The sequence below is a fragment of the Globicephala melas genome, chromosome 7 (genome assembly GCF_963455315.2).
Source record: "Globicephala melas chromosome 7, mGloMel1.2, whole genome shotgun sequence".
Classification (NCBI taxonomy): domain Eukaryota; kingdom Metazoa; phylum Chordata; class Mammalia; order Artiodactyla; family Delphinidae; genus Globicephala; species Globicephala melas.
In genome coordinates, this window is record NC_083320.1 from 6,761,279 (window position 1) to 6,784,209 (window position 22,931).

At 50.6% G+C, this 22,931-nt stretch overlaps 1 protein-coding gene across 1 annotated transcript in view; it reads right to left on the bottom strand.

Moving 5' to 3' along the window:
- SAG (S-antigen visual arrestin) overlaps window positions 1-22,931 on the bottom strand; it is a 30,235-nt gene that overhangs the window by 1,542 nt on the left and 5,762 nt on the right. Inside the window, exons 3-14 of the mRNA XM_060301435.1 lie at window positions 21,231-21,275; window positions 18,889-19,082; window positions 16,696-16,755; window positions 13,882-13,958; window positions 12,796-12,931; window positions 11,833-11,917; window positions 9,871-9,943; window positions 7,209-7,346; window positions 5,723-5,800; window positions 4,556-4,579; window positions 2,674-2,733; window positions 100-105 (exon numbers count right to left, since the gene is read on the bottom strand). Coding sequence (XP_060157418.1) covers window positions 100-105; window positions 2,674-2,733; window positions 4,556-4,579; window positions 5,723-5,800; window positions 7,209-7,346; window positions 9,871-9,943; window positions 11,833-11,917; window positions 12,796-12,931; window positions 13,882-13,958; window positions 16,696-16,755; window positions 18,889-19,082; window positions 21,231-21,275 — 976 coding nt within the window. The remainder of the gene's footprint in view (window positions 1-99; window positions 106-2,673; window positions 2,734-4,555; window positions 4,580-5,722; window positions 5,801-7,208; window positions 7,347-9,870; window positions 9,944-11,832; window positions 11,918-12,795; window positions 12,932-13,881; window positions 13,959-16,695; window positions 16,756-18,888; window positions 19,083-21,230; window positions 21,276-22,931) is intronic.

The window sequence follows — 22,931 nt, forward strand, 5'->3', positions numbered from 1 at the left end:
GGGGTGAGTCCTGGGACTTGACATTGAACTAGTACTCCAGTGGGGGAAGGGGGTGACTAAAGCTTGAGAACCACTCCCTGGCCCCTCAGGGAGTTTGACTTCTCTCTTAACACATTGATCTTGGGGTAGGGGGCGGGTACGGGGAGTGGGTTAGATTTTCACATATATTTTGCAGACCCAGGGTTATTGCTAATTCTTTGTGAGGTTTTCTGCTTTTTGTTTTTGTTTTTTTAAATTATTTTTTCTTATTTATTTATTTGGCAGCGTTGGGTCTTTGTTGCTACACACGGGCTTTCTCTAGTTGCGGCGAGCAGGGGCTACTCTTCGTGGTGAGGCATGGGCTTCTCATTGCGGTGGCTTCTCTTGTTGTGGAGCACGGGCTCTAGAGCGCAGGCTCAGTAGTTGTGGCGCACGGGCTTAGTTGCTCTGCGGCATGTGGGATCTTCCTGGACCAGGGATCAAACGCGTGTCCCCTGCACTGGCAGGCGGATTCCTAACCACTGCACCACCAGGGAAGCCCCTTGTTTTTGTTTTTAGCTTTCTGCTGCCCACCTAGTAAAGTCCTAGTGTAATCGCCTCACCACCCACCATGGTGAGCCAGGAAGAACTAAGTGAGGCTACACAGCTCCAGGGGGTTTGGGGGAGCTTGTGGCGGGGCTGAGCCACTGCCCTTATCTCTTGTGCCTGTCTGGAAGGCAGTACCAGGAGGGAAGTGTCTGTGTGGGCTGCTAACCACAGGGGACCTACAGAGAGGCTGACTCATCAAAATGACCCTGGGCAAGAACCATCCTGGACCCCCCCCAACCCTTGTATGTAATAAGTTCTGGTAGCATTTCTCCAGAACTTATTACATACAAATTACTTGGCCCCTGGCCCTGGCAGGGTTTCTTAACTCCAACTTATGCTTTCTCTGCTTAGCATCTACCCGTCTCAACTCGGGGCACCGGGGACCAGGCAGGTAAGATGTGAGCATGCATCTGTGAATGAAACTTGGGACTCATAAACCTCTGGAAATCAAAATTTTGAGGCCATGGTGTGATTTGTCCTTTCTCCCCAAAATCTCACAGTATAAAAGATCATTGGTTTAGCCTTGATGTTATGATATGTTCAACATGAGGGCCATAATGACTGGAACATGAAAATGTCATACCCAGAAAAGGAATCATTCCACTTCCCCCAAGTGAAGTCATAAAGTCTGTTCACGGGGCCAGAAAATGATCTGACACAAACTATGACATCTCCTCCAGTCATAGTTTTAAAATAGCCTTTTAGAATGTCCTTGAAAGGGACCAGAATGTGTCTCAATCTCACGTAGTTAAAAATAGTATTTTAATGATACAAGCATAAATGAATAAAAAAAAATATGGTTAGACTGTATTTTTCCCCCAAGGGAAGTTTTTGTCAAACTTCCAAAAGTTTTGAGTATTTGAATCTAAAATATTTGGAAGAGACACTTTGAGACAAAATAGTTTTGAGACAAAGCCAAAATGAATATGGGGCTCATTCTAATGTTTAAATGCCATTTCATTAAAAACACAGAAAAGCTCTTTATAAAATATAAGAAAAAAAACCCTGCTTGTTTATACCACTTTTACTTAAAATGTTCTTAATTACTATAACTCGGGAGGGTTCTCATCCAGACAGGTCCATTTTTCTTTCCTGCCAACTAAGCCACCTTAACACACAGAGGAGAATTTTTCCTCAGAATTTCTGAGATTGCACCTACATTATTTTTGCTGCTTCATTTATCCCTTTTAAAAGAGCTGTATTAAGATCTAATTCAAATATCATACAATTTACCTATTTACACGTACAGGCCCATGGGTTTTAGTTTGCTCACAGAGCTGTACAACCATTACTTAATGTACTTTTAACATCCATACAAGAGCCAACGGATTTACAATTCAAAGGAGCCAAGGTATTAGGAACCCAGCCCGACCCTCTTTTCCAGTATTTTCTGTATTCTCATCATAACTGCCATTGTCAGAAATACTCATCATCTTCTAAATTCCTATTAATGCTTCCAAATGAAATGCAAAAGCCTCAGGCTGTCAAATTTACTTTTTTTTTTTTTTTTTTGTCAAATTTACTTTTCACTCAAATTTCATTTAAATCTAAATCCAGGTCTGGGGACTTCCCTGGGGGTCCAGCGGTTAAGACTCCGCACTCCCAAAGCAGGTGGCCCGGGTTCGATCACCTGGTCAGGGAACCAGATCCCGCATGCATGCCGCAACTAAAAGATCCCACATGCCGCAGCAAAGACCAGACGCAGCCAAATAAATAAATTCTTTTTTAAAAAGAGAGAGAGTAGATCCTAAGACTTCTCATCACAAGGACAAAAACACTAAAAAAAAAAAAAAAGAATCCGTGTCTGTTCACAGCAAAGCTTCTGCTTTTAAATCATTCCTGATAAAACCAAACGAGACAACCCGCACCCAAGCAGGGATGCTACGTCCTCCACACACTCACTGGAAGTGGACAAGCCACCCGGCCCAGGACCTAGTAGCCGAGCACTCATTTCTGGGAGGGGGGCCCAGGCACTTGAAGGTGGCCTGGAACCTCGGCCACCTGGCCCTGCCTGTGCTCAGATATGCGGTCAAGGAAGACTAGCAGTGAGTACGTAATAAATCTGTGAGTGGTAAAGGACTAGAAAAAGGCAAGATAACGCGAGACTGACCTGGGTCCTCAGACTGGGGGTGCATGAGGCGGAACGGCACGTCAGCGGTCACTTCACTAGAAAGAAAGAAGGATGCAGAGCGGTGAGAACACGCACACAATTGTAAACGCACAGCCAAGAGCTGGGAGCTGGGGTTGCAGAGCTTCGTGAAAGGTCCCCAGGCCCCAGCTGAAAGAGGACTCAGTGAGAGTCAAAACAAAACAAAGCAGAAATCAGGAAGTGGTCAAGAAGGAATTTTAAATGTATTCCCTGGAATGTGGTCTAGAAACTCCACTTGCGAGAAGCTGAGGCGGCTAGGATTTTTAGGTCCCTCTTCCTCCTGGTTATTAGTTTCAGGGACATGATATTATGGGTAGAGAAGAGGTGAAATCCTGGAGAATAAGGATAGCTTTGAAAAATATCCTTTGCAAAACGTAACTACTTTTTACGTGTTAAATCTGTGTTAAGGCCGCACACAGTCCCTCTGCAGAGAGCAGAACAGGGATGAGCACGGTCTACCCAACTCCAGAGGCTAAAGGGCTTCGAGGCGACTTGGAATTTATATTAAAAAAGGAAGGCAACAGGGCTTCCCTGGTGGCGCAGTGGTTAAGAATCCGCCTGCCAATGCAGGGGACACGGGTTTCAGCCCTGGTCTGGGAAGAGCCCACATGCCACGGAGCAACTAAGCCTGTGCACCACAACTACTGAGCCCGCGTGCTACAACTACTGAAGCCCACACGCCTAGAGCCGGTGCTCTGCAACAAGAGAAGCCACCGCAGTGAGGAGCCCGTGCACCGCAACAAAGACCCAATACAGCCGAAAATAAATAAATAAATTTTAAAAAAAGGAAGGCAAGGAGTCAGGAAGGGGTGGAAGGGAAACCTAGGCACAGGAAGAATGGAAAGGGGTGTGGGAAACAAGGGTTACTCCTTGTTTCACCCAGGACCCATCACCTCCCGCCCTGGGGTTACTGCTTCGGTCAAAGCACTTCTGCTGCTAAGGTGCTCCTGGTGGACCCGAATATGGCTGGGGTCTAGGAGAGAAGGCACAGCCTGGGCTCCATGTGAGGGGAGGTGATAAGAGTCGGTGAAGGAATATGTAAGGTCAGTGCCTGCCTCAGACTTGTCTTACCTGCTGCCTCTTTGTGCATGATTTAAATGGCTGCTCTCACTAATCGCAATCGCCCACAGGTGGAAACAACCCAAATGTCCACCAACCAAAACGTGGTCCGTCCATACCACGGAGTATTTCTCAGCCATAAGAAGGAATGAAGTGCTGCCACGTGCTACAACGTGGACCTTGCAGACGTGATGTCAAGGGAAGAAACAAACCAGCCACAAAAGCACAAATATTGCCTGATTCCATTCATATAACATGTCCAGATTAGGCAAATCTACAGAGCTAGCAAGCAGGTTAGTGGTTGCCAGGGATGAGGGAGAGGGGAGAATGGGAGAGACGGCATAATAGGTAAGGGGTTTCCTTTTGGGATGGGAAAAGTGTACAGGAGCTAGAGAGTGGTGACAGTGGCACAACACTGTGAATGTCCCTGATGCCACTGAACTGTACACTTTTAAAAGGGTAAAATGGTAAACTTCACGTTATATATATTTCCCCCCCACACACACACACGGGCAGCTGCAAGGAGTGTGCCAGTTTTCTGAGTGTGCGTGTATGTGTGTGTCCTCGCCCAGGTGCAGGCCCAGCTACGGTCTCAAAGGAACATCCCCAACCTCACACCAAGGTCTGCAGGGTGTTAGGGGCATCATCTCCTAAGACCTCTGAGCATGAGAGCCGGGAAACCAGACTTCACTGTCACTGTTTTGAAGCCCCGGTTTGTCCCCTTTGATATCTTGGAATCAAGCAGAGAATCAAGCAGAGAAGGAAGATGAAGGGGTTTACCTGGAGGTGAGGTCTCCCAGGAGGCTAGGAAACACAAAAGCAAACAGGGCTGTGGTGACTCTCCACAGTGGTAACACAACCTTACTTGCCGTTATTCAGAGGCTGGACACGTGCCCGCCATGTTCCTCACTCACAACTTTCAGGATCTTCGCACCCCTAACAGCCAACTCAGCTATTCCTCTCTACTTGTGATTTCATCTCTTTCTCAAGTGGGTTAGTTAAAAAGAGGAATTACATAGGTTCAAGCCCTAATGTTCAAGAATAAACCTCGGTCCAGAATTTCTCTCTGGGCCACAAAGGTCACGGTGAACTACCTGCTGATCACTTACCTTGACTGCTGCACTCGACCCTGTTTTAGATCCTCTCAGAGAAGATGAAAGAAAACACTATGCACTTTGAGAAACACAGCTACACACACTGTGTTAACGAAATTTGCAGAATCAACCCACGTTCTACTTTGTTGCCCCAACCAAAATTTGGGGAACTCTTCACCTCCTGAGCCCTATGGAATATACACATGGATTTGCTTTGATGGCTGAACTACCGAAGGCTGATCAAGGTGCAAGGCCAGAGCCTCTGGCAATGGAATTTGAAAAGGAAAATGAGAAGTCGAGTTTTTCCCTTCTGATAAGATTTTTAAATGGAAAGAAATTGATTTCAAAAAAGATGGGAAACCATTTCCTCAGAACTCTGAGACAGTCATGCTCTTGTATGAAAAGGAGACTCCCCAGTCCTGTGATTGCTCGTTGGGGAGGAAAGGCAGGCCCTTTCCGTCATGGATAGACGCCTCCTGAGAGGCAGGTGAACCAGGATGCCCTGCGAGTTCATTTCACAGCCGCCAGTCTTTTCCAAAGTACAATCAGACGCTCAACTGATTCTCCTGTTTTATATCAGCTTCCATATGTGAGCACAGGCACACCCATTTTTGCCACGTGGTACCAATAGTGCACGTGTTTCGTAGTCTGCTTTTCTACCTTTTCCCCCGTAATGTTATATCAGGTAGAATTGTGAAACTAGACAAATAGAGTCTCTCTAAAACTCTGCTATGTAATCGATAGAATTTGTGGACTTTTCTTGCTTTCTGTCTCCCAGTCACTCAGGAATGAAACCATTCAGACTACTGACGGCCAAGATAGAGCAGGCAGAGTGCTGGAGCTGGACACTCACCCTGACACCGTGAGCTTCACCTTGATCTGGTAAGACACCAGGATCCCCATGACGGTCTTGTCTATGCCCTCCTTTATGCTGCTCAAACAGAAAAGAAAAACAGAAGAATGCAGGGAGGGGAGAAGCGGGAAGCAAAAACCGGGTGAATCAACCCCACCTCTCCCCACTGCGTCATCCAGGCTCTGCTGTGTCCTCACTGTCTGGGGCGCTGGAAGGCAGCCCTGACGCTGGGTGAAAGGGGGGCTCGGGATTCGGGGTGGGCTTTGCTCTGCCATTAACTGACCCGGTGACCTTGGCTGAAGCTCTCATTCTGGTGGAACCTCAATTTCCTTATCTGTGAAATGAGTATAAATTCACCTTCCTCACAAAAGCATGGAGAGACTGGCATGTTTATAAAATACTCCATGAACCACAAAAGATCTTTACAAACGCAGTGCGCCGCTGTGGATGTCGTGATTCCTTTGCCCTCGAGTTCACGGATCTAGGGCATCAAACTCCCTGCTCGGCCCTCTCCCAGAGCATCACAGATGTGCTTTAGAATCTAACACACCAACTGGCAAATCAACCTCAGAAAATCCTTTGACTCCCAAGATCCTGCTTTCTGCCCAACGTTCGCTGACCCCGCTGTTCGTCTCGGAGCTACGGGGGCAGGGAGGGCAAACGCGAGAGCTCTTCTCGATGGCATTGCCTGGAGCTGATCGCTGGGGCCTTGGAACACACAGAGGTGGAGGGGGAGATGGCAGCGAAGGGCCCGAGCCTGGGTGGCAGCTCCTACCCCAAACCCTCAGGGCTCACCAGCAGACACACCGCTGGGAATGGAAGCCCCGGAGGATGGTGAGGAGTGACAGGGCTATTTGACGTAGAAGCTTCATTCTAGTTTTTACTAGATCTGCTGGCTCAGTTCGGCCATGGTTCTCTGAGCAGGGTCAGCATATCAGTGCTTATTTTCATTTAAATTGAACTGACCTCTGTAGCCCTCAGGACCTCCTGTTTTTACCTTTCCTGATGGAAATGCATAAACGACCTTTCCATCATTCATGGAGCCAGCTGGGGCACTCAGTTCGTATGCTCAGGGCTCTACACTAGCTAATGATGATTTTGAAGGTAATAGCTGACATTTCTGGAGCACTTACTGTGTGCCAGGCACCACATTTTACATGGACTGTCTCACATAACCCTCAAAACCTCTCTCTGAGGAGCTGTCGCTCCCACACTTTACAGACGGGAAAACTGAGGTTCTCAAGACAGCTCCAGTTATCTGCCCAGGGTGGCCCAGACAGCAAGCAGGGGTGTTGGGGCTCAGCACAAGGTCCAGAGCTGTAACCACTGTGTCACACCAGGGGTGGGAGTGGGGTCCCTGCTTGGGGCCCCGGGGCCCCGAGCACGCGCTTTGCCACCAGGCTGCGTGTGCAGGCCGCGAGCCCAGGGCTGGGACGAGGAGGGGGCGTAGACCAGCGCCACCGCAGCACTGAGTCTCGGGGCTCACATGGTGCTAGAGGCAAGGTTCGTGTCCTCGTGCTTGATTTTCCCATCCAGGGCGATGCCCTTTCTCTCGAGGTTGTTAGCCAGCAAGGGCAGCAGGGTCAGCGTCGTGGTCAAGGTGCTGTTTGGTGGTACCTTTTCCCTGCAGGAAGAGACACAGAGAGCAGATTTAGCTGGCTGCTCTTACAGCCTTGAAGCCACCTTCGCCCCCACGAGACCCTGTGTGCCGTCAAGCATTTTCTAGAACCCACGTTCCCTGCGACTCATGGGAAAGACAGTCCAGGTGCCTGTGCCTTTGCCTTGTGAGAAGAACAGCATTAGTGACGTCTCAAAACAGGCTGGCAGCAACGTTAGGACGTTTCTCAAGTCCCTCAGCCTGTTCTGATTGCTGAATTTCTAGAATGTCTTGTGGGGTGAAGTGAGACTGGCCCAAGAGTCAGGGACCACACCCAGTCTCCTCCTGAGGCTTCGTGAACCACGCAGTGGGCTGCAGGGCCAACTGGCCAGTGCCAGCAACAAGCCCAGGCTGGGAGTCGTCACTGTCGGGAGGTTTCAGCGTGTGCCCAGGGAGGAGGGGCGCGAGAAGGGCCGGGTCCTCCACTGTGGGCTGTTCAGACTGGGCGGCTCTGTGGGCCTGGGTGCAGCTGGGGGCAGAGCAGCGCGGTCTCCCCAGGCTGGGCAGCATCCCGGCTCACCGAACAGCATCTGAGGCTGGAGAGTTGGCTCTGCCACTCACCCACGTGCTGACCCCTGGCCTGTGCCCACAGCCGCCATGCAGCTGCCTGCCCTCTCCGACCCCAGAGCCCAGGCGAGCCGTGTCCGTGCTCCTGGCACACCCTCTGTCCTTGTGCCCAGCCAGGGCCCTGAAAACACTGTCCAGGAGCCAGCCTCGGGCCCTTTCCCCAGCCTGCTCTGTAACAGACGGGGAGTCCCACTGCCACCCTCGGAACGGGTCCCCTCCTCCATCTCCCTGGGGAGTTGAAGGCGGCTGTGTCTTCCCTGGCCTCCAAGTGCACACAGGAGGCCCCCGGGCATGCAGAACCCTGCCTGAGCCCAAGGTGGCCCACATCCCTGCATCTGGGCCCTGGTAGAACTTCTCTTAATGAGCTTAGTTTGGGCAGCAGAGTGACAGAAGCACAAATTACACTGGAAAGGTAGCTGTAGTAGGAAGGGGCCCCCGGGATGGGGCTTGGACGATGGCCTTTCCCGCAGCAGCCCTTGCCGAAGGCCTATGCCAAGGCCTGGGGCCAAAGTCCCGCCCGGCCACTTCCCAGCGCCTTTGGGATTGGGACTGGATGGTGGGCAGCAGCTTGGGTGTCAGGTCTGGCCTGGTTCCCAGGAGGCCTGCCCACCAGGGCCCCAGACGCCCCACTTTCAACCTCCCTGCCTCCCACCCTTCTGAGGGTATCCGAGGATGGTTCCCAGTTTTCTGGGAGTCCTTGATGCCAAATGTATCCAAGAGCCGTAAAGAGGCCCAGGTAATGGGGTACAGTAGGGGAAAACTCAGCTGGGGACCAGTTTCTCCTATCATTGTTGGACGCGTGCCAAAAGGTGAGCCAGGAAGACGCCCAGGACACAAGGATGTTCGAGGACACAGCCTAAAAGGTAGAGTAGACCCCAGGCCTGGCCCCAAGGAGACAGTCAGTGAGTTATGGTTCTTTCCTTCCTCTCTCCTCTCTAGACCTATAAGTCAACTTAGGTCAGGATCTGCTTTAAGTAACAGTTTATCCTGAAGTCGCCTTTTAAATATCATGTAATGTTATCTTGCTGAATCAGCTGTCTTTCCTCACCCCGCTCCCCGAACCCTCCTTCCTCTAACCGTGATAATATTTTTTGCATACAACAATGCTTAGAAAAAAACCTTCCCAAGCAATCCTCTCTGGGGGAAGGCATAATCCCCAGAAGCCTGTGTGCCTCATGAACCTGACCGCCTAGCACAAAGCAAAACTGGTGAGATCTCTCGCTCCACCATGAAGAAGCCATCACAGGGTTCCCATTTGTTTTTAATATCTTTTTTTAAAAAAATTTATTTGGCTGTGCTGGAACTTAGTTGCGGCCCGCAGGATCTTTAGTTGCAGCATGTGGGATCTAGTTCCCCGACCAGGGATCAAACCCGGGCCCCCTGCACTGGGAGCACGGAGTCTTAGCCACTGGACCACCTGGGAAATCCTCCCATTTGTTTTTTACTCTAATGAAGGGAGAAAAGTCACTAACAACAAGTGGCTGAGAACTGATATATCATCCTAATCCAGTTGTCACTGGTATCAGATTTTCAAGTTATGGAGAAGATCAAAAGATAGGGAACCCTTGACTGGGCTGACAGGTCATTTGATTTTCTGCTCTGGGGGCAGAAACAGTATCAAATTCCTACCCACTTATTCAAGGATCAATAGAAAGTTCTAGACATTCCCACTGTGACATTTCAGCCTTTATTTCTCTCCTCTCCATCATTCCTTAGCTTGACCCAGCTCTCGGAGTTCTTGTTAGCGAGCACAGGATCAAGATGCTAACTTTCTTTGCAGTCCTTGAAGTGAGAACAGGGGAAGGAAGTGGAAAGCTGGGGAGCTAGCTGACCATTCTACTTCCGTCTTCAGCGATGACCAAAATGGGAACTTGACCAAGAAGCTGGAGCCGCTCAGGAAATAGAAACCCAACCCACTACTCACTGTGTTTCCTCCATGGCCACCGGCTTGATGTAATAATCACTCGAGTAGAGAACCACGTTGGCCACTTGTTCCACTGCAAAGGGGGACAGGGTAGGGTGACTCGGTGCGGAGTCCTGCGTGGTGCCTTCCAGGGGACATGGTTGGTCTTCCCTAACGGCCATTTGAGTGCACCTCTAAGGCTCGGCTTTAAGGCTGAGATTTCTGTTCTGTCCTCAGGCCACTTCCATTCACCAATAACCTGCTCTGTGTCAACACTACCCATGAGCCAGTCTCCTAAAACTGCACCTCCTGGGAGACTCATCCTCCCTGCTGAGCTCAGGGCACATCTGTGGGTATCCTTCCAAAACACACAATCTCCCGGTGTCCCAAAACTCACCATGTGCTCTCTTTCCCCAAATACACTCCCTTCCAACCTTCTCTATCTTATTCAGTGAGCATATCCTTCGGGTGTCCAAGCTAGAAACCACGTGGAGGCAGCACAGGGTTGATTTGTGGGTGTAGCATGGTGGATAGGAAGGTGGGCTCTGGGGCCAGACCACTTGGGTTCACATCCCAGCTTAGCCATCTGCTGTGGGGTAATTACTGAGCTCCTCTAAGCCTCAATTTCCCCATCAGCAAAATGAGAATGATAATTGCATCTAACTTATATGGTTGTTGTGATGATTAAAAAGATGATTTTTAATCTCCATTAAAATCAAATTTGAGAATCAGAAAAACAATTTGTGTGAAGCACTCAGCACAGTACTCAGCCTATAGAAAGTTCTTAACATCTTGCTTCAGAAATTCAACAGCTTCTTTCAAAAATTAGGGGCTTCGATGTTAGGATTCATAAAACTTTGAGAAATAATTTAAAATTTAAGTATCAAATGATACTTTCTCAATCCTACTGCTTTGTGGAATACTGTATTGACACTACATACAACATGCTAAACAAATAACGCCAGGTCCTACAAAGACTTAAAGGCATAGGAACTTAAACCAACATAAAAACAAAGCCATAAAGTAAGCATGTATATTAGCATCAAGAAAAATCTAGAATTTTTTAGTATGTATGCAGCAAATTCCTGAGTCTTCTCTATGATGGATAAGAGGGAAAGAGGAACGTGGTATACGGCACTTAGGGTGACCAACCATCCTGGTCTGCCTGGGACTGGCCCCATTTTAGCATTGAAAGTCCTGCGTCCTTGGTCCTGGTCAACCCAGGATGGTTGGTCACCCTAACACACTGTGAGTCTAACTCTGTCTCAGCCATCGAGTGTCTGAGGGAGAAGTGAACAGAGAGGTCTCCCTCCAAGGTCATTTTATCGTGTCTTTTTTACATCACCCATATAAGACCAAGATCTAGGAGCATCCCGTGCACTTTGACGTCCTTTGAGCTGAGGAAGTGTGTAGGACCAGCAAGCGGGAGGCGCATCTCCTGAGCGTTCAGGAGGCTTGGCCACCACATCACGGCGACGCAACAGTAGCAGTGACGTAGGGATTACCACTTACAAAGCATGTCCAGTGTGATCAATCAGTACCTAACGAAACCTGGGAAGGTAGTCCGGGAACACTGCTGTGGCTGCCTGCTAAATTCCAAGAGGACGTGCACAGCTCGAGCCCACAGGGGAGCCCAGAGTTCCCAGGCCAGGACTCCCCACTACACTGTGCAGAAAGAAAACTCCTCCCGCACTTACCCCGAGACCTGGCACAGGGGCCCCTCAAGGAAGGCGTGACAAGGAAGGACGGGAAGATGCCCTGTCGGGGATGCTGTCCCAGGACAGAAGACAACCCTAAGCTGGGCACGAGGCTGCAGGAGAGGATACCTTCCTCCTCTAAGGTCCTGCCGTGTGACGACAGAGACAAACGGGCAGTTCCAAGGCCCCAGGGGGCCTTACTGACCAGAGGAGAGACCCTTGGGAAATATGACTAGATTGGGAACCTGGAAGACTCTGCTGTCCGGGTTCGAGCAGAAGGTCCTACCTAGCACTTTAATCTTCTTCACCGTCTTCTCTGTATTATTGGTCACGGTCACAGTCACAGGAATGGGTTCCCCATGGTAATAGAGCTGAAGAAGTCAGCAGATACGTCAGAAAAGGGGAAGAGAGTGTGGCCATATCTTGTTAAATTCATCTCAGTCCTTTAACTGGAATAAAAGTGGCTGAATGCCCACACTTTCAAGGAAGACAGGGTGATGGCATCACGTTTCCTGTGGAGAAGGGTCTGGAGCAGGTTCTACCCCCTCTGTGGGAGGCTGAGGCGGATGATGGGGCCTCCGGCCCCAACGCCCGAGTCCTGAGGGTCACTCAGAGTTAGCCCTGGGGGTGTTGAGTGGAATCATGAGGTTATTGGGGGCAGAATAAGTGAAATGAGGGGAAATCAGTGGGGAAGCCCAGAGGTAGAGCTTGCCCAGCAGTGACTCTGTGTGATCTAGCCCAGGTGCTCATGTCCTTGCGTGTGCGTGCGCGCACACACACACACACACACACACACACAGAGTCTGCTGGCAATGTGTGTGCACGACTCTTGTCGACCAGAGACGGCCTTGGCCAGTTTCACCTTTTTCGGCCGTGATTTTCACACGACATGCTCACCCCCTCACCGTTACTGCCAAACTTAAGTTTGCACAGAAGTGAACAATTTGTTAACACCACACCCACTGATGACACACTAGTAAAGAGGCCCCTGGGGGCAGACAGGGGGCAAAGACAGCCTGGGCTGGGGGTATGGGAAACCCTCCACCTCCAAGTTGTCGGGACCCACAGTGAGTGGAATGCAAGCCAGTTTGGTCCTATCCTAAGGGTCACGTTTACTGGCTCCAAATTATGAAAAAAGCCAGTCGTCCCCAAATGTTGGTGCTTTAACTATCGCTGCCCCCAAGACTGCCTGCAGCACACCCCCAGCAGAGGGCCTGGCAGGCTGTCCCCAGGCCGGCTCCACAGTCACCTCTTTGCTGAGGGCGACGGCGAGGTGCAGGGGCTTGTCGGACATGAAGAACTGCCAGGAGGCCTCCTTTTGCGGCTGGGGACCCATCTCTCGTGGCGCATGCTGTACCTTCCGGATCAGTAAACGCACGGAGCTCCTGTGGATGAAAAGTCACCGATCGTTCCCCGGGTCAGAGCCTGGGCCTCCTCAGGACGGCCTACCAGGTCCCCCTGCCCATCCCCAGGCCGGGATCCCTCAGGGATGCTGCCGATGGATGCAGGATGGACCAGTAGAGGGATCAGGTCTGGGGGGCGGGGCCTGGTGGGTGGTGTGGACCAGTCAGCTCTCCAAGGGTCCCTCTCACCCTCTGTTAGGACCCCGGCGTGGCCTCCTCTCGGGTGAAGCTGATGTGGGGATGTGTGCCTATGTGACAGGCTTCAAAACTCTCTACAGATGTGATGCCCTGTTATTGCTGTTTGGTATAAGTGTCCATAGGTGTGAATGTTGAGTATGTAGAGAAAGTGTTGAGGGCACAACTGGAAACCTTGTTCAGGAACAAGAAAAATGGGCACCAGAGCCTGAGAGTATAGGAGGAATGGAAGTCACTGCCTAATGGGCACAGAGAGTTTCTGTTTGGAGTGATGACAGCATTTGGGGTATAGATACCTTGGGGTATGGATAGCAGATAGTGGTGTAACTGATTACACAACGTAATGAATGTACTTAATGCCACTGAATTGTACACTTGACAATGGTTAAAATGGTAAACTTCATGTTATGTATATTTTACTGCAACAAAGAAATTACAAAAGAAGAAGAAAACTAAAGAAAGAGGGGATCTGGAGGCTTTTAAGGACTTACATGAGCCCTTGAGGTTGCCAACTCCCCTGTCATTTTCTTTTGTTTTTTTTCTCCCAAATGGTCAGCCATTGTCCCCCACCCCATGTGGAGATGGTTCATCCTGACGGTCCTGACCTGGGGAGGCTCCATTACCCCACCACAATGGCCCTGTGGGAAGATTCTGCCACTGGGACATAAAGTGAGGGGCGGTCTCTTATCCCCAGCCCTTCCCCACACCCTCACATATTCCCACAGCTACACTCTTACTTCTTGGGAATTTTGTCCTCTTCCGTATCTGTGCCTTGTGTGGCAAAGGCTTTGACCTCGAAGTCGACCCCACAGCACTGCAGGGGCAAGAGAACAGACAGGGCTGCGGTCAGCACCTCCCTTCCGGGAGCCAGGATGGGGGTCACAGCTCCCGCAGGGGATGTTACGTGGCTACTTCTTTTTCTGTCTTGGCCATATCCTTTTCGGAGTTGCACCATTATGACTAGCTTTGGAAGTGTGCTAGTGATGAAATAGTGGCATTAGCTCGAGGAGAGCGCCACGGGCTCCAAGGCCCCAGTGAAGGTCCCCCAGCCAGCAGGATGAGCCCCGCCAGTAGCTGCAGAGCACGGTCCTAGCCTCTCACCACCTTGCACGGCGGCCAGCCCATCCCCCATTTAGCTGTCCTTCTCAGAAGTGACCCTGTGTGCGTGTAACTGATGGTCCACTGCCTACAGCAGGGGCGGGAGCAGTGGTCACAGGGCTGGCAGGGGTCCGTGGCCGCCTGTGCTGGGGTTCCAGTGCCCTACGCCAGCGGGCAGCTGCTCTGCCGCTGCAGCCAGGCGTGGCCAGGCTGCCACGGGGACCCGGTGCTGGCAGCTCTCCCAACTTTTGAAAAGAAGCTGGAAATAGAATTTGGAATGAAGGTTCCTTATTTTTAAATTAACTAGATTAAAAAATGTTGCATGGATGGAACAAATGCATCTGCGGGCCCCTTCAGCCCCCAGCCCCAGAGTGAATCCCCCGTGACCTCGTTCCTCTGTTGTGTTAACATGAGGTGTGCGGGGCAGGGGTGAGGGCACAGAGGCCGGGGATGGGCCCTCCACCAGCTGCCCACAGAGTGACAGTAGCGCATAAGTCACAGTCTTACTGGTTCTGCAAAACTGTGGAATCGCAACAACTCTAAAACCTGGGTTGAAAATAAATACACATCGTTACGCTCCAGCACCTGGAGCTCTTGGCCACGCCTCCTCTCTGCTCAGCCCCCTCCACCCCCACCTCCTGCTGCCCCCTGCAGAAGCCAAGCCCTTCCACCTGTCTACCCTGGGCACGTGCTGTTCCTTCCTTCTGAAATGCTTGACGCCTCTCTCTCCTTTTATACTAGCCCAGTTCGCAGGCCTCCTCAGCTGTGAGGCCCACAGGGCCCCTGCTGCACTGATGTCTCCTCCCCAGGGACAGAGGGAAGGGTGGCCCTCTGGCTGGTATAGTGTCCCCCACTCTGATTGAGTGGCCTTCTCCACCTTCCCGCCCACACCCCTGTTTTCCTGGCCCGGTGGCTTTCAAAGGTTTCAGGCCACCGCCCACGGTAAGTAGGAAAGTTCACTGCGAGGCCCGGTAAACAGATGCTCATGCGTGAAGCAATGCTCGTGAACTAGCGCTTATCTACTGTGTGCGATGTGCTCTGAGCTCCCATGCTGTTCCACTTCATGCCATTCCATTTTCTTTCTTCAATGCCATCTCGGATCCACCGCACTGGTTTCACAAACCACTAATGGGGTAGGACCCCCAAGTTGAAAATCATGGCCCTGGACCCTCGGTAATCCACGTACCGATCTGCCATTCTCAGCCCTCATTTGCTGTCTTTTTATTTTCCAGCTTCTTCCCTCGTGACTCCCTCAGGCCTGTAGTCCCTGGACCCCAGCACCTTTTCCTCTCTCCTCGTGTCCGCACTGCCCTCCCTCCCTGCCTAGAGTCCCCAGTCCACCGGGGTCACAGCTCTCTTGCACACACGGCCCCTTTGCTTCTCGCCTTTCAGAGCTCAACCCCACTCTTAGCTCAGTGGCCAGAGGGATCCTCTACAAACCCAAGTCAGAACCTTCTGTGTGTGTGGGGGAGAGGGATAAATCGGGAGATTGGGACTGACGTATACACACTACTATATATAAAATAGGTAACTAATAAGGACCTACTGTACAGCACAGGCAACTCTACTCAGTACTCTGTCATGGATATATGTATATGGATAACTGATTCACTTTGCAGTACAGCAGAAACTGACATGTTGTAAATCAGCGATATTCCAATAAAAATTCAAAAAAAAAAAAAAGAACCTACTGTGCAGAGCCCGCCAGCGGCTCCCATCTCGCTCAGAGAAAGTCCCAGTCCATGAAACATGTACGAGGCCCTTCCTGACCTGGCCGCACCTCCCGCCCCTCTCAGACCTGCCCCCACCCTTCACCCCAGCTCCGCCTGCTCTCCAAGCAGCACCCACTGTGCATGGTGCGCCCGCCCACCTGGGTGGCTCTCCCGAGGCTGGAGTGGCCCCTCCTTTGCCCCATCAGAGAGGCCTTCCCTAAGCTCCCCGGACAAGCACCACCAGGTCCTCCCTTAGCTCTCCGAGCCTCTTGTTCTCCATGGATGGGCTGCAGAGGGACTTGCTATTTGGTTTTTGTCTGCTTCTCTCCCCAAGTGAGACCCACGAGGGGAGAGACCTACTATTTCGCTCACAGGGCTGCTCATGGTTAGGAATTGCTGAAGACAAGTGATACGCTCATTATACTGTCTCTCTACTTTTGCATATGTCTGCAATTTCCCACAGTAAAAGCCCGTGCGCCACAACTACTGAGGCCACGTGCCACAACTACTGAGCCTGTGTGCCACAGCTACTGAAGCCCGTGCACCTAGATCCCGTGCTCCACAACAAGAGAAGCCACCGCAATGAGAAGCCCGCGCACTCCAACGAAGAGTAGCCCCCGCTCGCCACGACTAGAGAAAGCCTGCGTGCAGCAACGAAGACCCAACGCAGCCAAAAAAAAAAAAAAAGAAAAAGTCTTTTGAAGGTATGAATGAATCCCTGGCATTTCTTCTGGAACCAACCTTGTCCACATCTTGTGGAGCTGGCTGCAGCATCACCGAACAGGGCAAGTAGTCAGGAAACTGTGGAAAGAAACAACAGATCATTTCTTTCAGAGAATGTTATTCCACGTGTGTTCTACCTTCATCGCACAAAAATTGAAGAATGGGGGCTTCCCTGGTGGCGCAGTGGTTGAGAGTCCGCCTGCCGATGCAGGGGACACGGGTTCGTGCCCCGGTCCGGGAGGATCCCACGTGCCGCAGAGCGGCTAGGCCCGTGAGCCATGGCCGCTGAGCCTGCGCATCCGGAGCCTGTGCTCCACAACGGGAGAGACCGCAACAGTGAGAGGCCCGCGTACCACAAAAAACGAAACAAACAAACAAACAAAAAAAATTGAAGAATGAAGATGAGGAGCAAGAAAAAGGGAAACATCTTCACGTCTGTTCCCAACAGCCGGAGTGGCGTGAACACAGCCTCCCGAGGGTCCCAGGTCAGCCTCACACAAACACGTATGTGCCTGTCTAGTTTTACAGAAATGAGACAAGTGATGCACGTGTCCTGCAGTCTAGTTTGCTCCCATCACTGCTCCTAACCCTGCTCAGGATGAGTGTGACCATTTTCAATGCTGGGAGATGTAGTTCTGCGCCACCATTTTTAAGGCTCCAGTAACACCGCTTTTTATTTTTTTTGGCCCTGCCGCATGGCTTGCCGGGATCTTAGTTCCCCAACCAGGGACTGAACCTGGGCCCTTGGCAGTGAGAGAGCAGAGTCCTAAACACTGGAGCACCAGGGAATTCCCCCGTGACACCACATTGAATTCAGCCCATTTCCTTTGTTGGCTGCCCTCCATCAAGTGGCCTTTACTTTGTTGCCACTGTCACCAAGGCTGCATAAACATCCTTCAGCCACCTTAGCACAGTTTTAGTCCATTCACTCCATAGGCTACACTATTAGAAAGGGAACGGTCAGGTCGAAATCACATTTTTAAGGTTTTGATACATGTTGACATGTTATCTCCAAAAGGTTCTGTCACTTCAAACTCCCAGTCCCAGCACATGGGAGCACCCAGGACCACAAAACTTTAAGTGATTTTTTTTTTAAAGCTGTTATAAAATATACCTAACATAGAGACTTCCCTGGTGGTCCAGTGGTTAAGACTCCATGCTCCCAATGCAGGGGGCACAGGTCCCATCCCTGGTCAGGGAACTAAGATCCTGCATCCCACATGTTGCATAGCATGGCCAAAAAAAAAAAGAAAAAAAAATATATATCCATCCCTAAATAAAACTTACTATTTTAAGTATACAGTTCAGTGGCATTGAGCACGTTCCCATTGTCCTGCAATGATCCCCACCACCCATTTCCAGAACGTTTTCATCACCCCAAACTGAAGCTCTACACCCATTAAACATTAACCCAATTCCATCCTCCCCCATTCCCTGGAGACCACCATTCTACTTCCTGTCTCTACGAACTCCTCTGGGTCCCTCATATAAGTGAAATCACAGAGTATTTGTCCTTATGTGGCTGGCTTATTTCACTTAGCATAATGTTTCCAAGGTTCATTCATGTTGTAGCTTGTGTCAGAATTTCCTGCCTTTTTAAGCCTGAACCATATAACTTTGGAGGAATATATAATCTTAAGACCCATAAACACGCGAGTGAAGAGGGTGAGAGCAGCTACCCCGACAGTGAGCTCAGGCCCAAGTCTTCAGAGGCAGGAACGTTGGCCCCGTGGTAGCCAGGTTCCATCAGGGGAGACTCAGGCCATGAGAGGGGCGAAGGGCTTTCTCTACAGTGACCCACCGAGCTCTGGTCAAGGCTACAGAGGATGACTCAGTTCACTAAGGTCTCCTGTCTGGCAGGGACTCTTTCCTGCTTAGAAACTCCTTGAGGCAACCGAGGGGCACTTCTTTCTTTTTATAGCCGAGCAAGTGAAGGCATAATATGCACATATAATTAGGGGGTCGGATGCAGGCAAATATTTAAACCGTAGGTTGAAACGGTGCCTTCCAAGGCCGGGAGGCTGTTTTCAAGGACTTAAAAAAAGACAATCACAGCCCGTGCAATCTAGAATTTCCTCCAAGGGTGCAATTTGCAGGCCCGCAAATGTGACGTCATTACTCTGGCCCCTTGCCTTCGCTGCTGATCCCATCATAAGGTGTGGTGGGTGAAGGAAGAAATGAGAGGAAGTGGAGGGTCGAGTCGTCACCCACCTTGAGCAGGAAGGGGTACGTGTGCTCCCCTAGCTTCTTGATCAGGCTCTCCTGTAGCTTCGTGAGGGTTTCCGAGGCCCCCACAGGAGGGAACAGCTGGACCTGGGAGAAGTACAGGTCCCTGCGGAACTTCAGGCCGATCACATCGATGTCTTCCTGGCCGTACCGGAAGGCGCAGGTCAGGGAGACATACACTGGAAGGGAGACAAGAGGGGGTAGGCTTGCCCCGTTGGCGGGCTTGGCACCCCTGCCTGGGCTGACACTGCCTACCAGTCTCAACATCCCACCTTCAGCATCTCAGTAAGGACCTGAGAACCTTACTACCCAGCTGGCCCTTCCCTCTGGCTTGCGTCAATGACTCGAAAGGGCCAGTGTCTGAGTGCTGGGAGGCTCCTCCCATGAGCCACATTATTTAGCCTCCTGCCTCTACTGTTTCCCTCATTCTCCCACCCCCTCCTCTTGATGTACCAGTTCAGTGAGCTCAGGAGGCTTTTAAACAGTGTGAGGTCGCTTGGGTTCTGAGGGCGGAAGGTCTGGATGGAGTTGAGAGCGAAGGTAAGAAGCAGAGGAAGGGCTTCCCTGGTGGCGCAGTGGTTAAGAATCTGCCTGCCAGTGCAGGGGACACAGGTTTGAACCCTGGTCCGGGAAGATCCCACATGCCATGGAGCAACTAAGCCCGTGCGCCACAACTACTGGGCCTGCACTCTAGAGCCCGCGAGCCACAACTACTGAAGCCTGTGCGCCTAGAGCCTGTGCCCTGAAACAAGAAAAGCCACTGCAGTGAGAAGCCCATGCACCGCAACGAAGAGCAGCCCCCACTCGTGGCAACTAGAGAGAAAGCCCGTGCGCAGCAACGAAGACCCAGCACAGCCCAAAATAAATAAATTAATTTATTTAAAAAAAAAAAAGAAAAGCAGAGGGAAACCGTGCTAGAGAGTAAAACAGACGAGTGCCTGAGCTGGACGGGGCCTTGAGGGAACTGAGCAGGGGCTCAGGGACCAGGTGGAGAGGTGAAACCAACTCCGAGAGGAAGCCTTCTTTTCACACTGCTCAGAAACTTAATTGAGCTTTCTCTAAATCAATCAGCGCTTCTGAAAATTCACTGTGGTTAAACAGATGTAAATTGTGCCCCCAGTGGACCAAAAGAATTATATGAAACTACACATGTTTTGAGGATGGACTGTTTACAACTGTCCTTAATGTGGTAAATAAAACCACACGAAGTGGTCCCCCCAAGTCCTTGGTAGCTGTTGGTTGAGGATTTTGCCTGTGTCTGCCTCAAGAGTAATTGTCCCTCGGCGCTAAGCTCAGAAAAGCCACTGATCATTTGCTTATCCCTCATTCAACGTTTGTAAGAGGAAGGTGCCCAGAGATGACCTGGTTTTATGCCTCCCTCTCCAGGCAGCGCGTTCCTGGCCAAGGGCATGGGCTGTAGGGGCTGGAACTGGGCTCCGCCTGGTGTAAGAGAGGAGCAGAGTACCCAGGAGGAAGCTGGAGACAGCAGAGTGGGGCGATTTTCAGCCTGTTTCTGCCACGTCCCCTGGATGCTGTGGGCCCTACATCTGACATACTCCATGGGCACGTCCAGGGTTAGGAACAATTCCTTGTTGGGTGCTGGTAGCTACCACTCTAAAAGGCATATTTAGAATGGAACTGAGTCAGTGACATTATCATAAGGATAACTTGGTTCCAATTTAGTTTACACGACTGGTTTTTGTTTGTTTGTTTTTGACACGCCACATGGCACGGCTTATGGGATTTTAGTTCCCTGACGAGGGATCAAACCCAGGGCCCCGGCAATGAGAGCACCGAGTCCTAACCACTCGACCGCCAGGGAACTCCCTACACAACTGTTATTAGTACCAAATTGCTTGCCACACATCGCAACTGCCAGATATCTTTGAGGGGGCTGTGCTGCCGTGGTCCAGAACACCAGGCTCAGCATAAAAACCCTGCCTTCCCGCAGCCTCAATTCCCCGCTTTTCGTATAAACCCAGAAAGGAGCCCTCTTGAGTCTGCCCTGACATAGAACGGCAGGACACGGGGCAAGCAGGCAGTCCGCAGAGCCTGCAGACTGGGGCTCCGGGCTCTGTCTGCCGTTCCTTATCCTGCCACCTCTGACAAGTGGCTTCCCCGAGTCTTCACCTCCATCTGGAAGATGCGGACAGTGAGCTCTGGTGGGAACAGGGCCCGTGTCCTGAGGATCGTATGAGGGAATGTGGGTGCAAGGGCCTGGCAGAGAGAATGGGTGTGCCAGAGCTTCCCCGCCCCTCCTTGCACACACACGCCCCCTTCCCGCAGCCAGACCACCGCTCCCCGGAGGACGACGAGCTCTGCCTCACCTCTCTTTCCCTTCACAAGCTCAGGATCCACCAGCACGACACCATCTAAACCAAAAGAGAGAGAAGAGTGAGGGTGGCGGATGTGAAAGAGACTGGAAGCTTCTTGAAGTGTGTGTGTATACATATATATATCACACGTAATCCATATTCATTACAGGAAAACTAGAAAGGGAAGCTAAGCAAAGAGAAAACAAAGCCACCTCCACTTGAGATACCCAGAGATACCCATTGTCAACATATCGGTACAGAATGATTTTCCAGATGTATATACATTTTTTTTAATATTCTTTTTTTATGTATATTTTTATTTTTTTGGCTGTGTTGGGTCTTCGTTTCTGTGTGAGAGCTTTCTCTAGTTGTGGCAAGTGGCGGCCACTCTTCATCACGGTGCGCGGGCCTCTCACTATCGCGGCCTCTCTTGTTGCGGAACACAGGCTCCAGACGCGCAGGCTCAGTAGTTGTGGCGCACAGGCTTAGCTGCTCCGCGGCGTGTGGGATCTCCCCAGACCAGGGCTCGAACCCATGTCCCCTGCATTGGCAGACAGATTCTCAACCACTGGGGCACCAGGGAAGCCCTCCAGATGTATATACATTTATATGAATTTTTTTTAATATATGTTGTTAACTGCTTTCCTCATTCAACTATATAGTGAAAACACATATTCATACTAGTCATACATACACACACACATATAATGTGTACTAATCTTTTTTAAAAATTTTATTTATTGATTGATTTTTGGCTGCGTTGGGTCTTCATTGCTGTGCACGGGCTTTCTCTAGTTGCGGCAAGCAGGGGCTCTACTTCGTTGCGGTGCGTGGGCTTCTTATTGCTGTGGCTTCTCTTGTTGCGGAGCACGGGCTCTAGGCACGTGGGCTTCAGTAGTTGCAGCACGTGGGCTCAGTAGTTGTGGCTCATGGGCTCTAGAACGCAGGCTCAGTGTTTCTGGCACACGGGCTTAGTCGCTCCGTGGCATGTGGGATCTTCCCGAACCAGGGATCGAACCTGTGTCCCCTGCATTGGCAGGCGGATTCTTAACCACTGCGCCACCAGGGAAGCCCCATGTACGAATCATTTTAATAGCCACACATTTGCTCCATTGACCAGGGGCACCATAAATTATTTAATCAACCCCCTGTTGTTAGGGCATTTAGGATGTTTCTGATTTTCCCCATTATAATTAATATTGCAGTGAACACGCTTATAGATAAATCTCTATCCATGGCAGAATTGAATTTGGCTTTTGATAACATACTGCCAAATGACCTTCTAGAAAGTGTTTTGCCAAAGGACATTCTCATCCTAGTGCCTAAAAATGCCAGTCTTTTACACTCTTTTTTTAAAAAAAGAACAATTTGAGTTGAAGTAATTATAGATTCACAGGAATTTACAAAGATAGTACAGAGAGGTCCCCAGGTATCCTTTACCCAGTTTCTTCCAATGGTTACATCTTAGATAATGACAGTACAATCTCAAAACCAGGAGGTTGACATGGGTACAATGTGTGTATGGTTCTAAGTCATATTATCAAATGGAGATTTGTGTACCACCACTGCGATCTGGATACAGAACTGTTCCCTCACCATAAAGATCTCCCTCTTGGGCTATCCCTTTGTAGTCACGCCCAGCTGCCTCTCCCCACCATCCTTAGCCCTCAGCAACCACTGTTCAGTTTTCCTTTTCTATAACATTGTCATGTC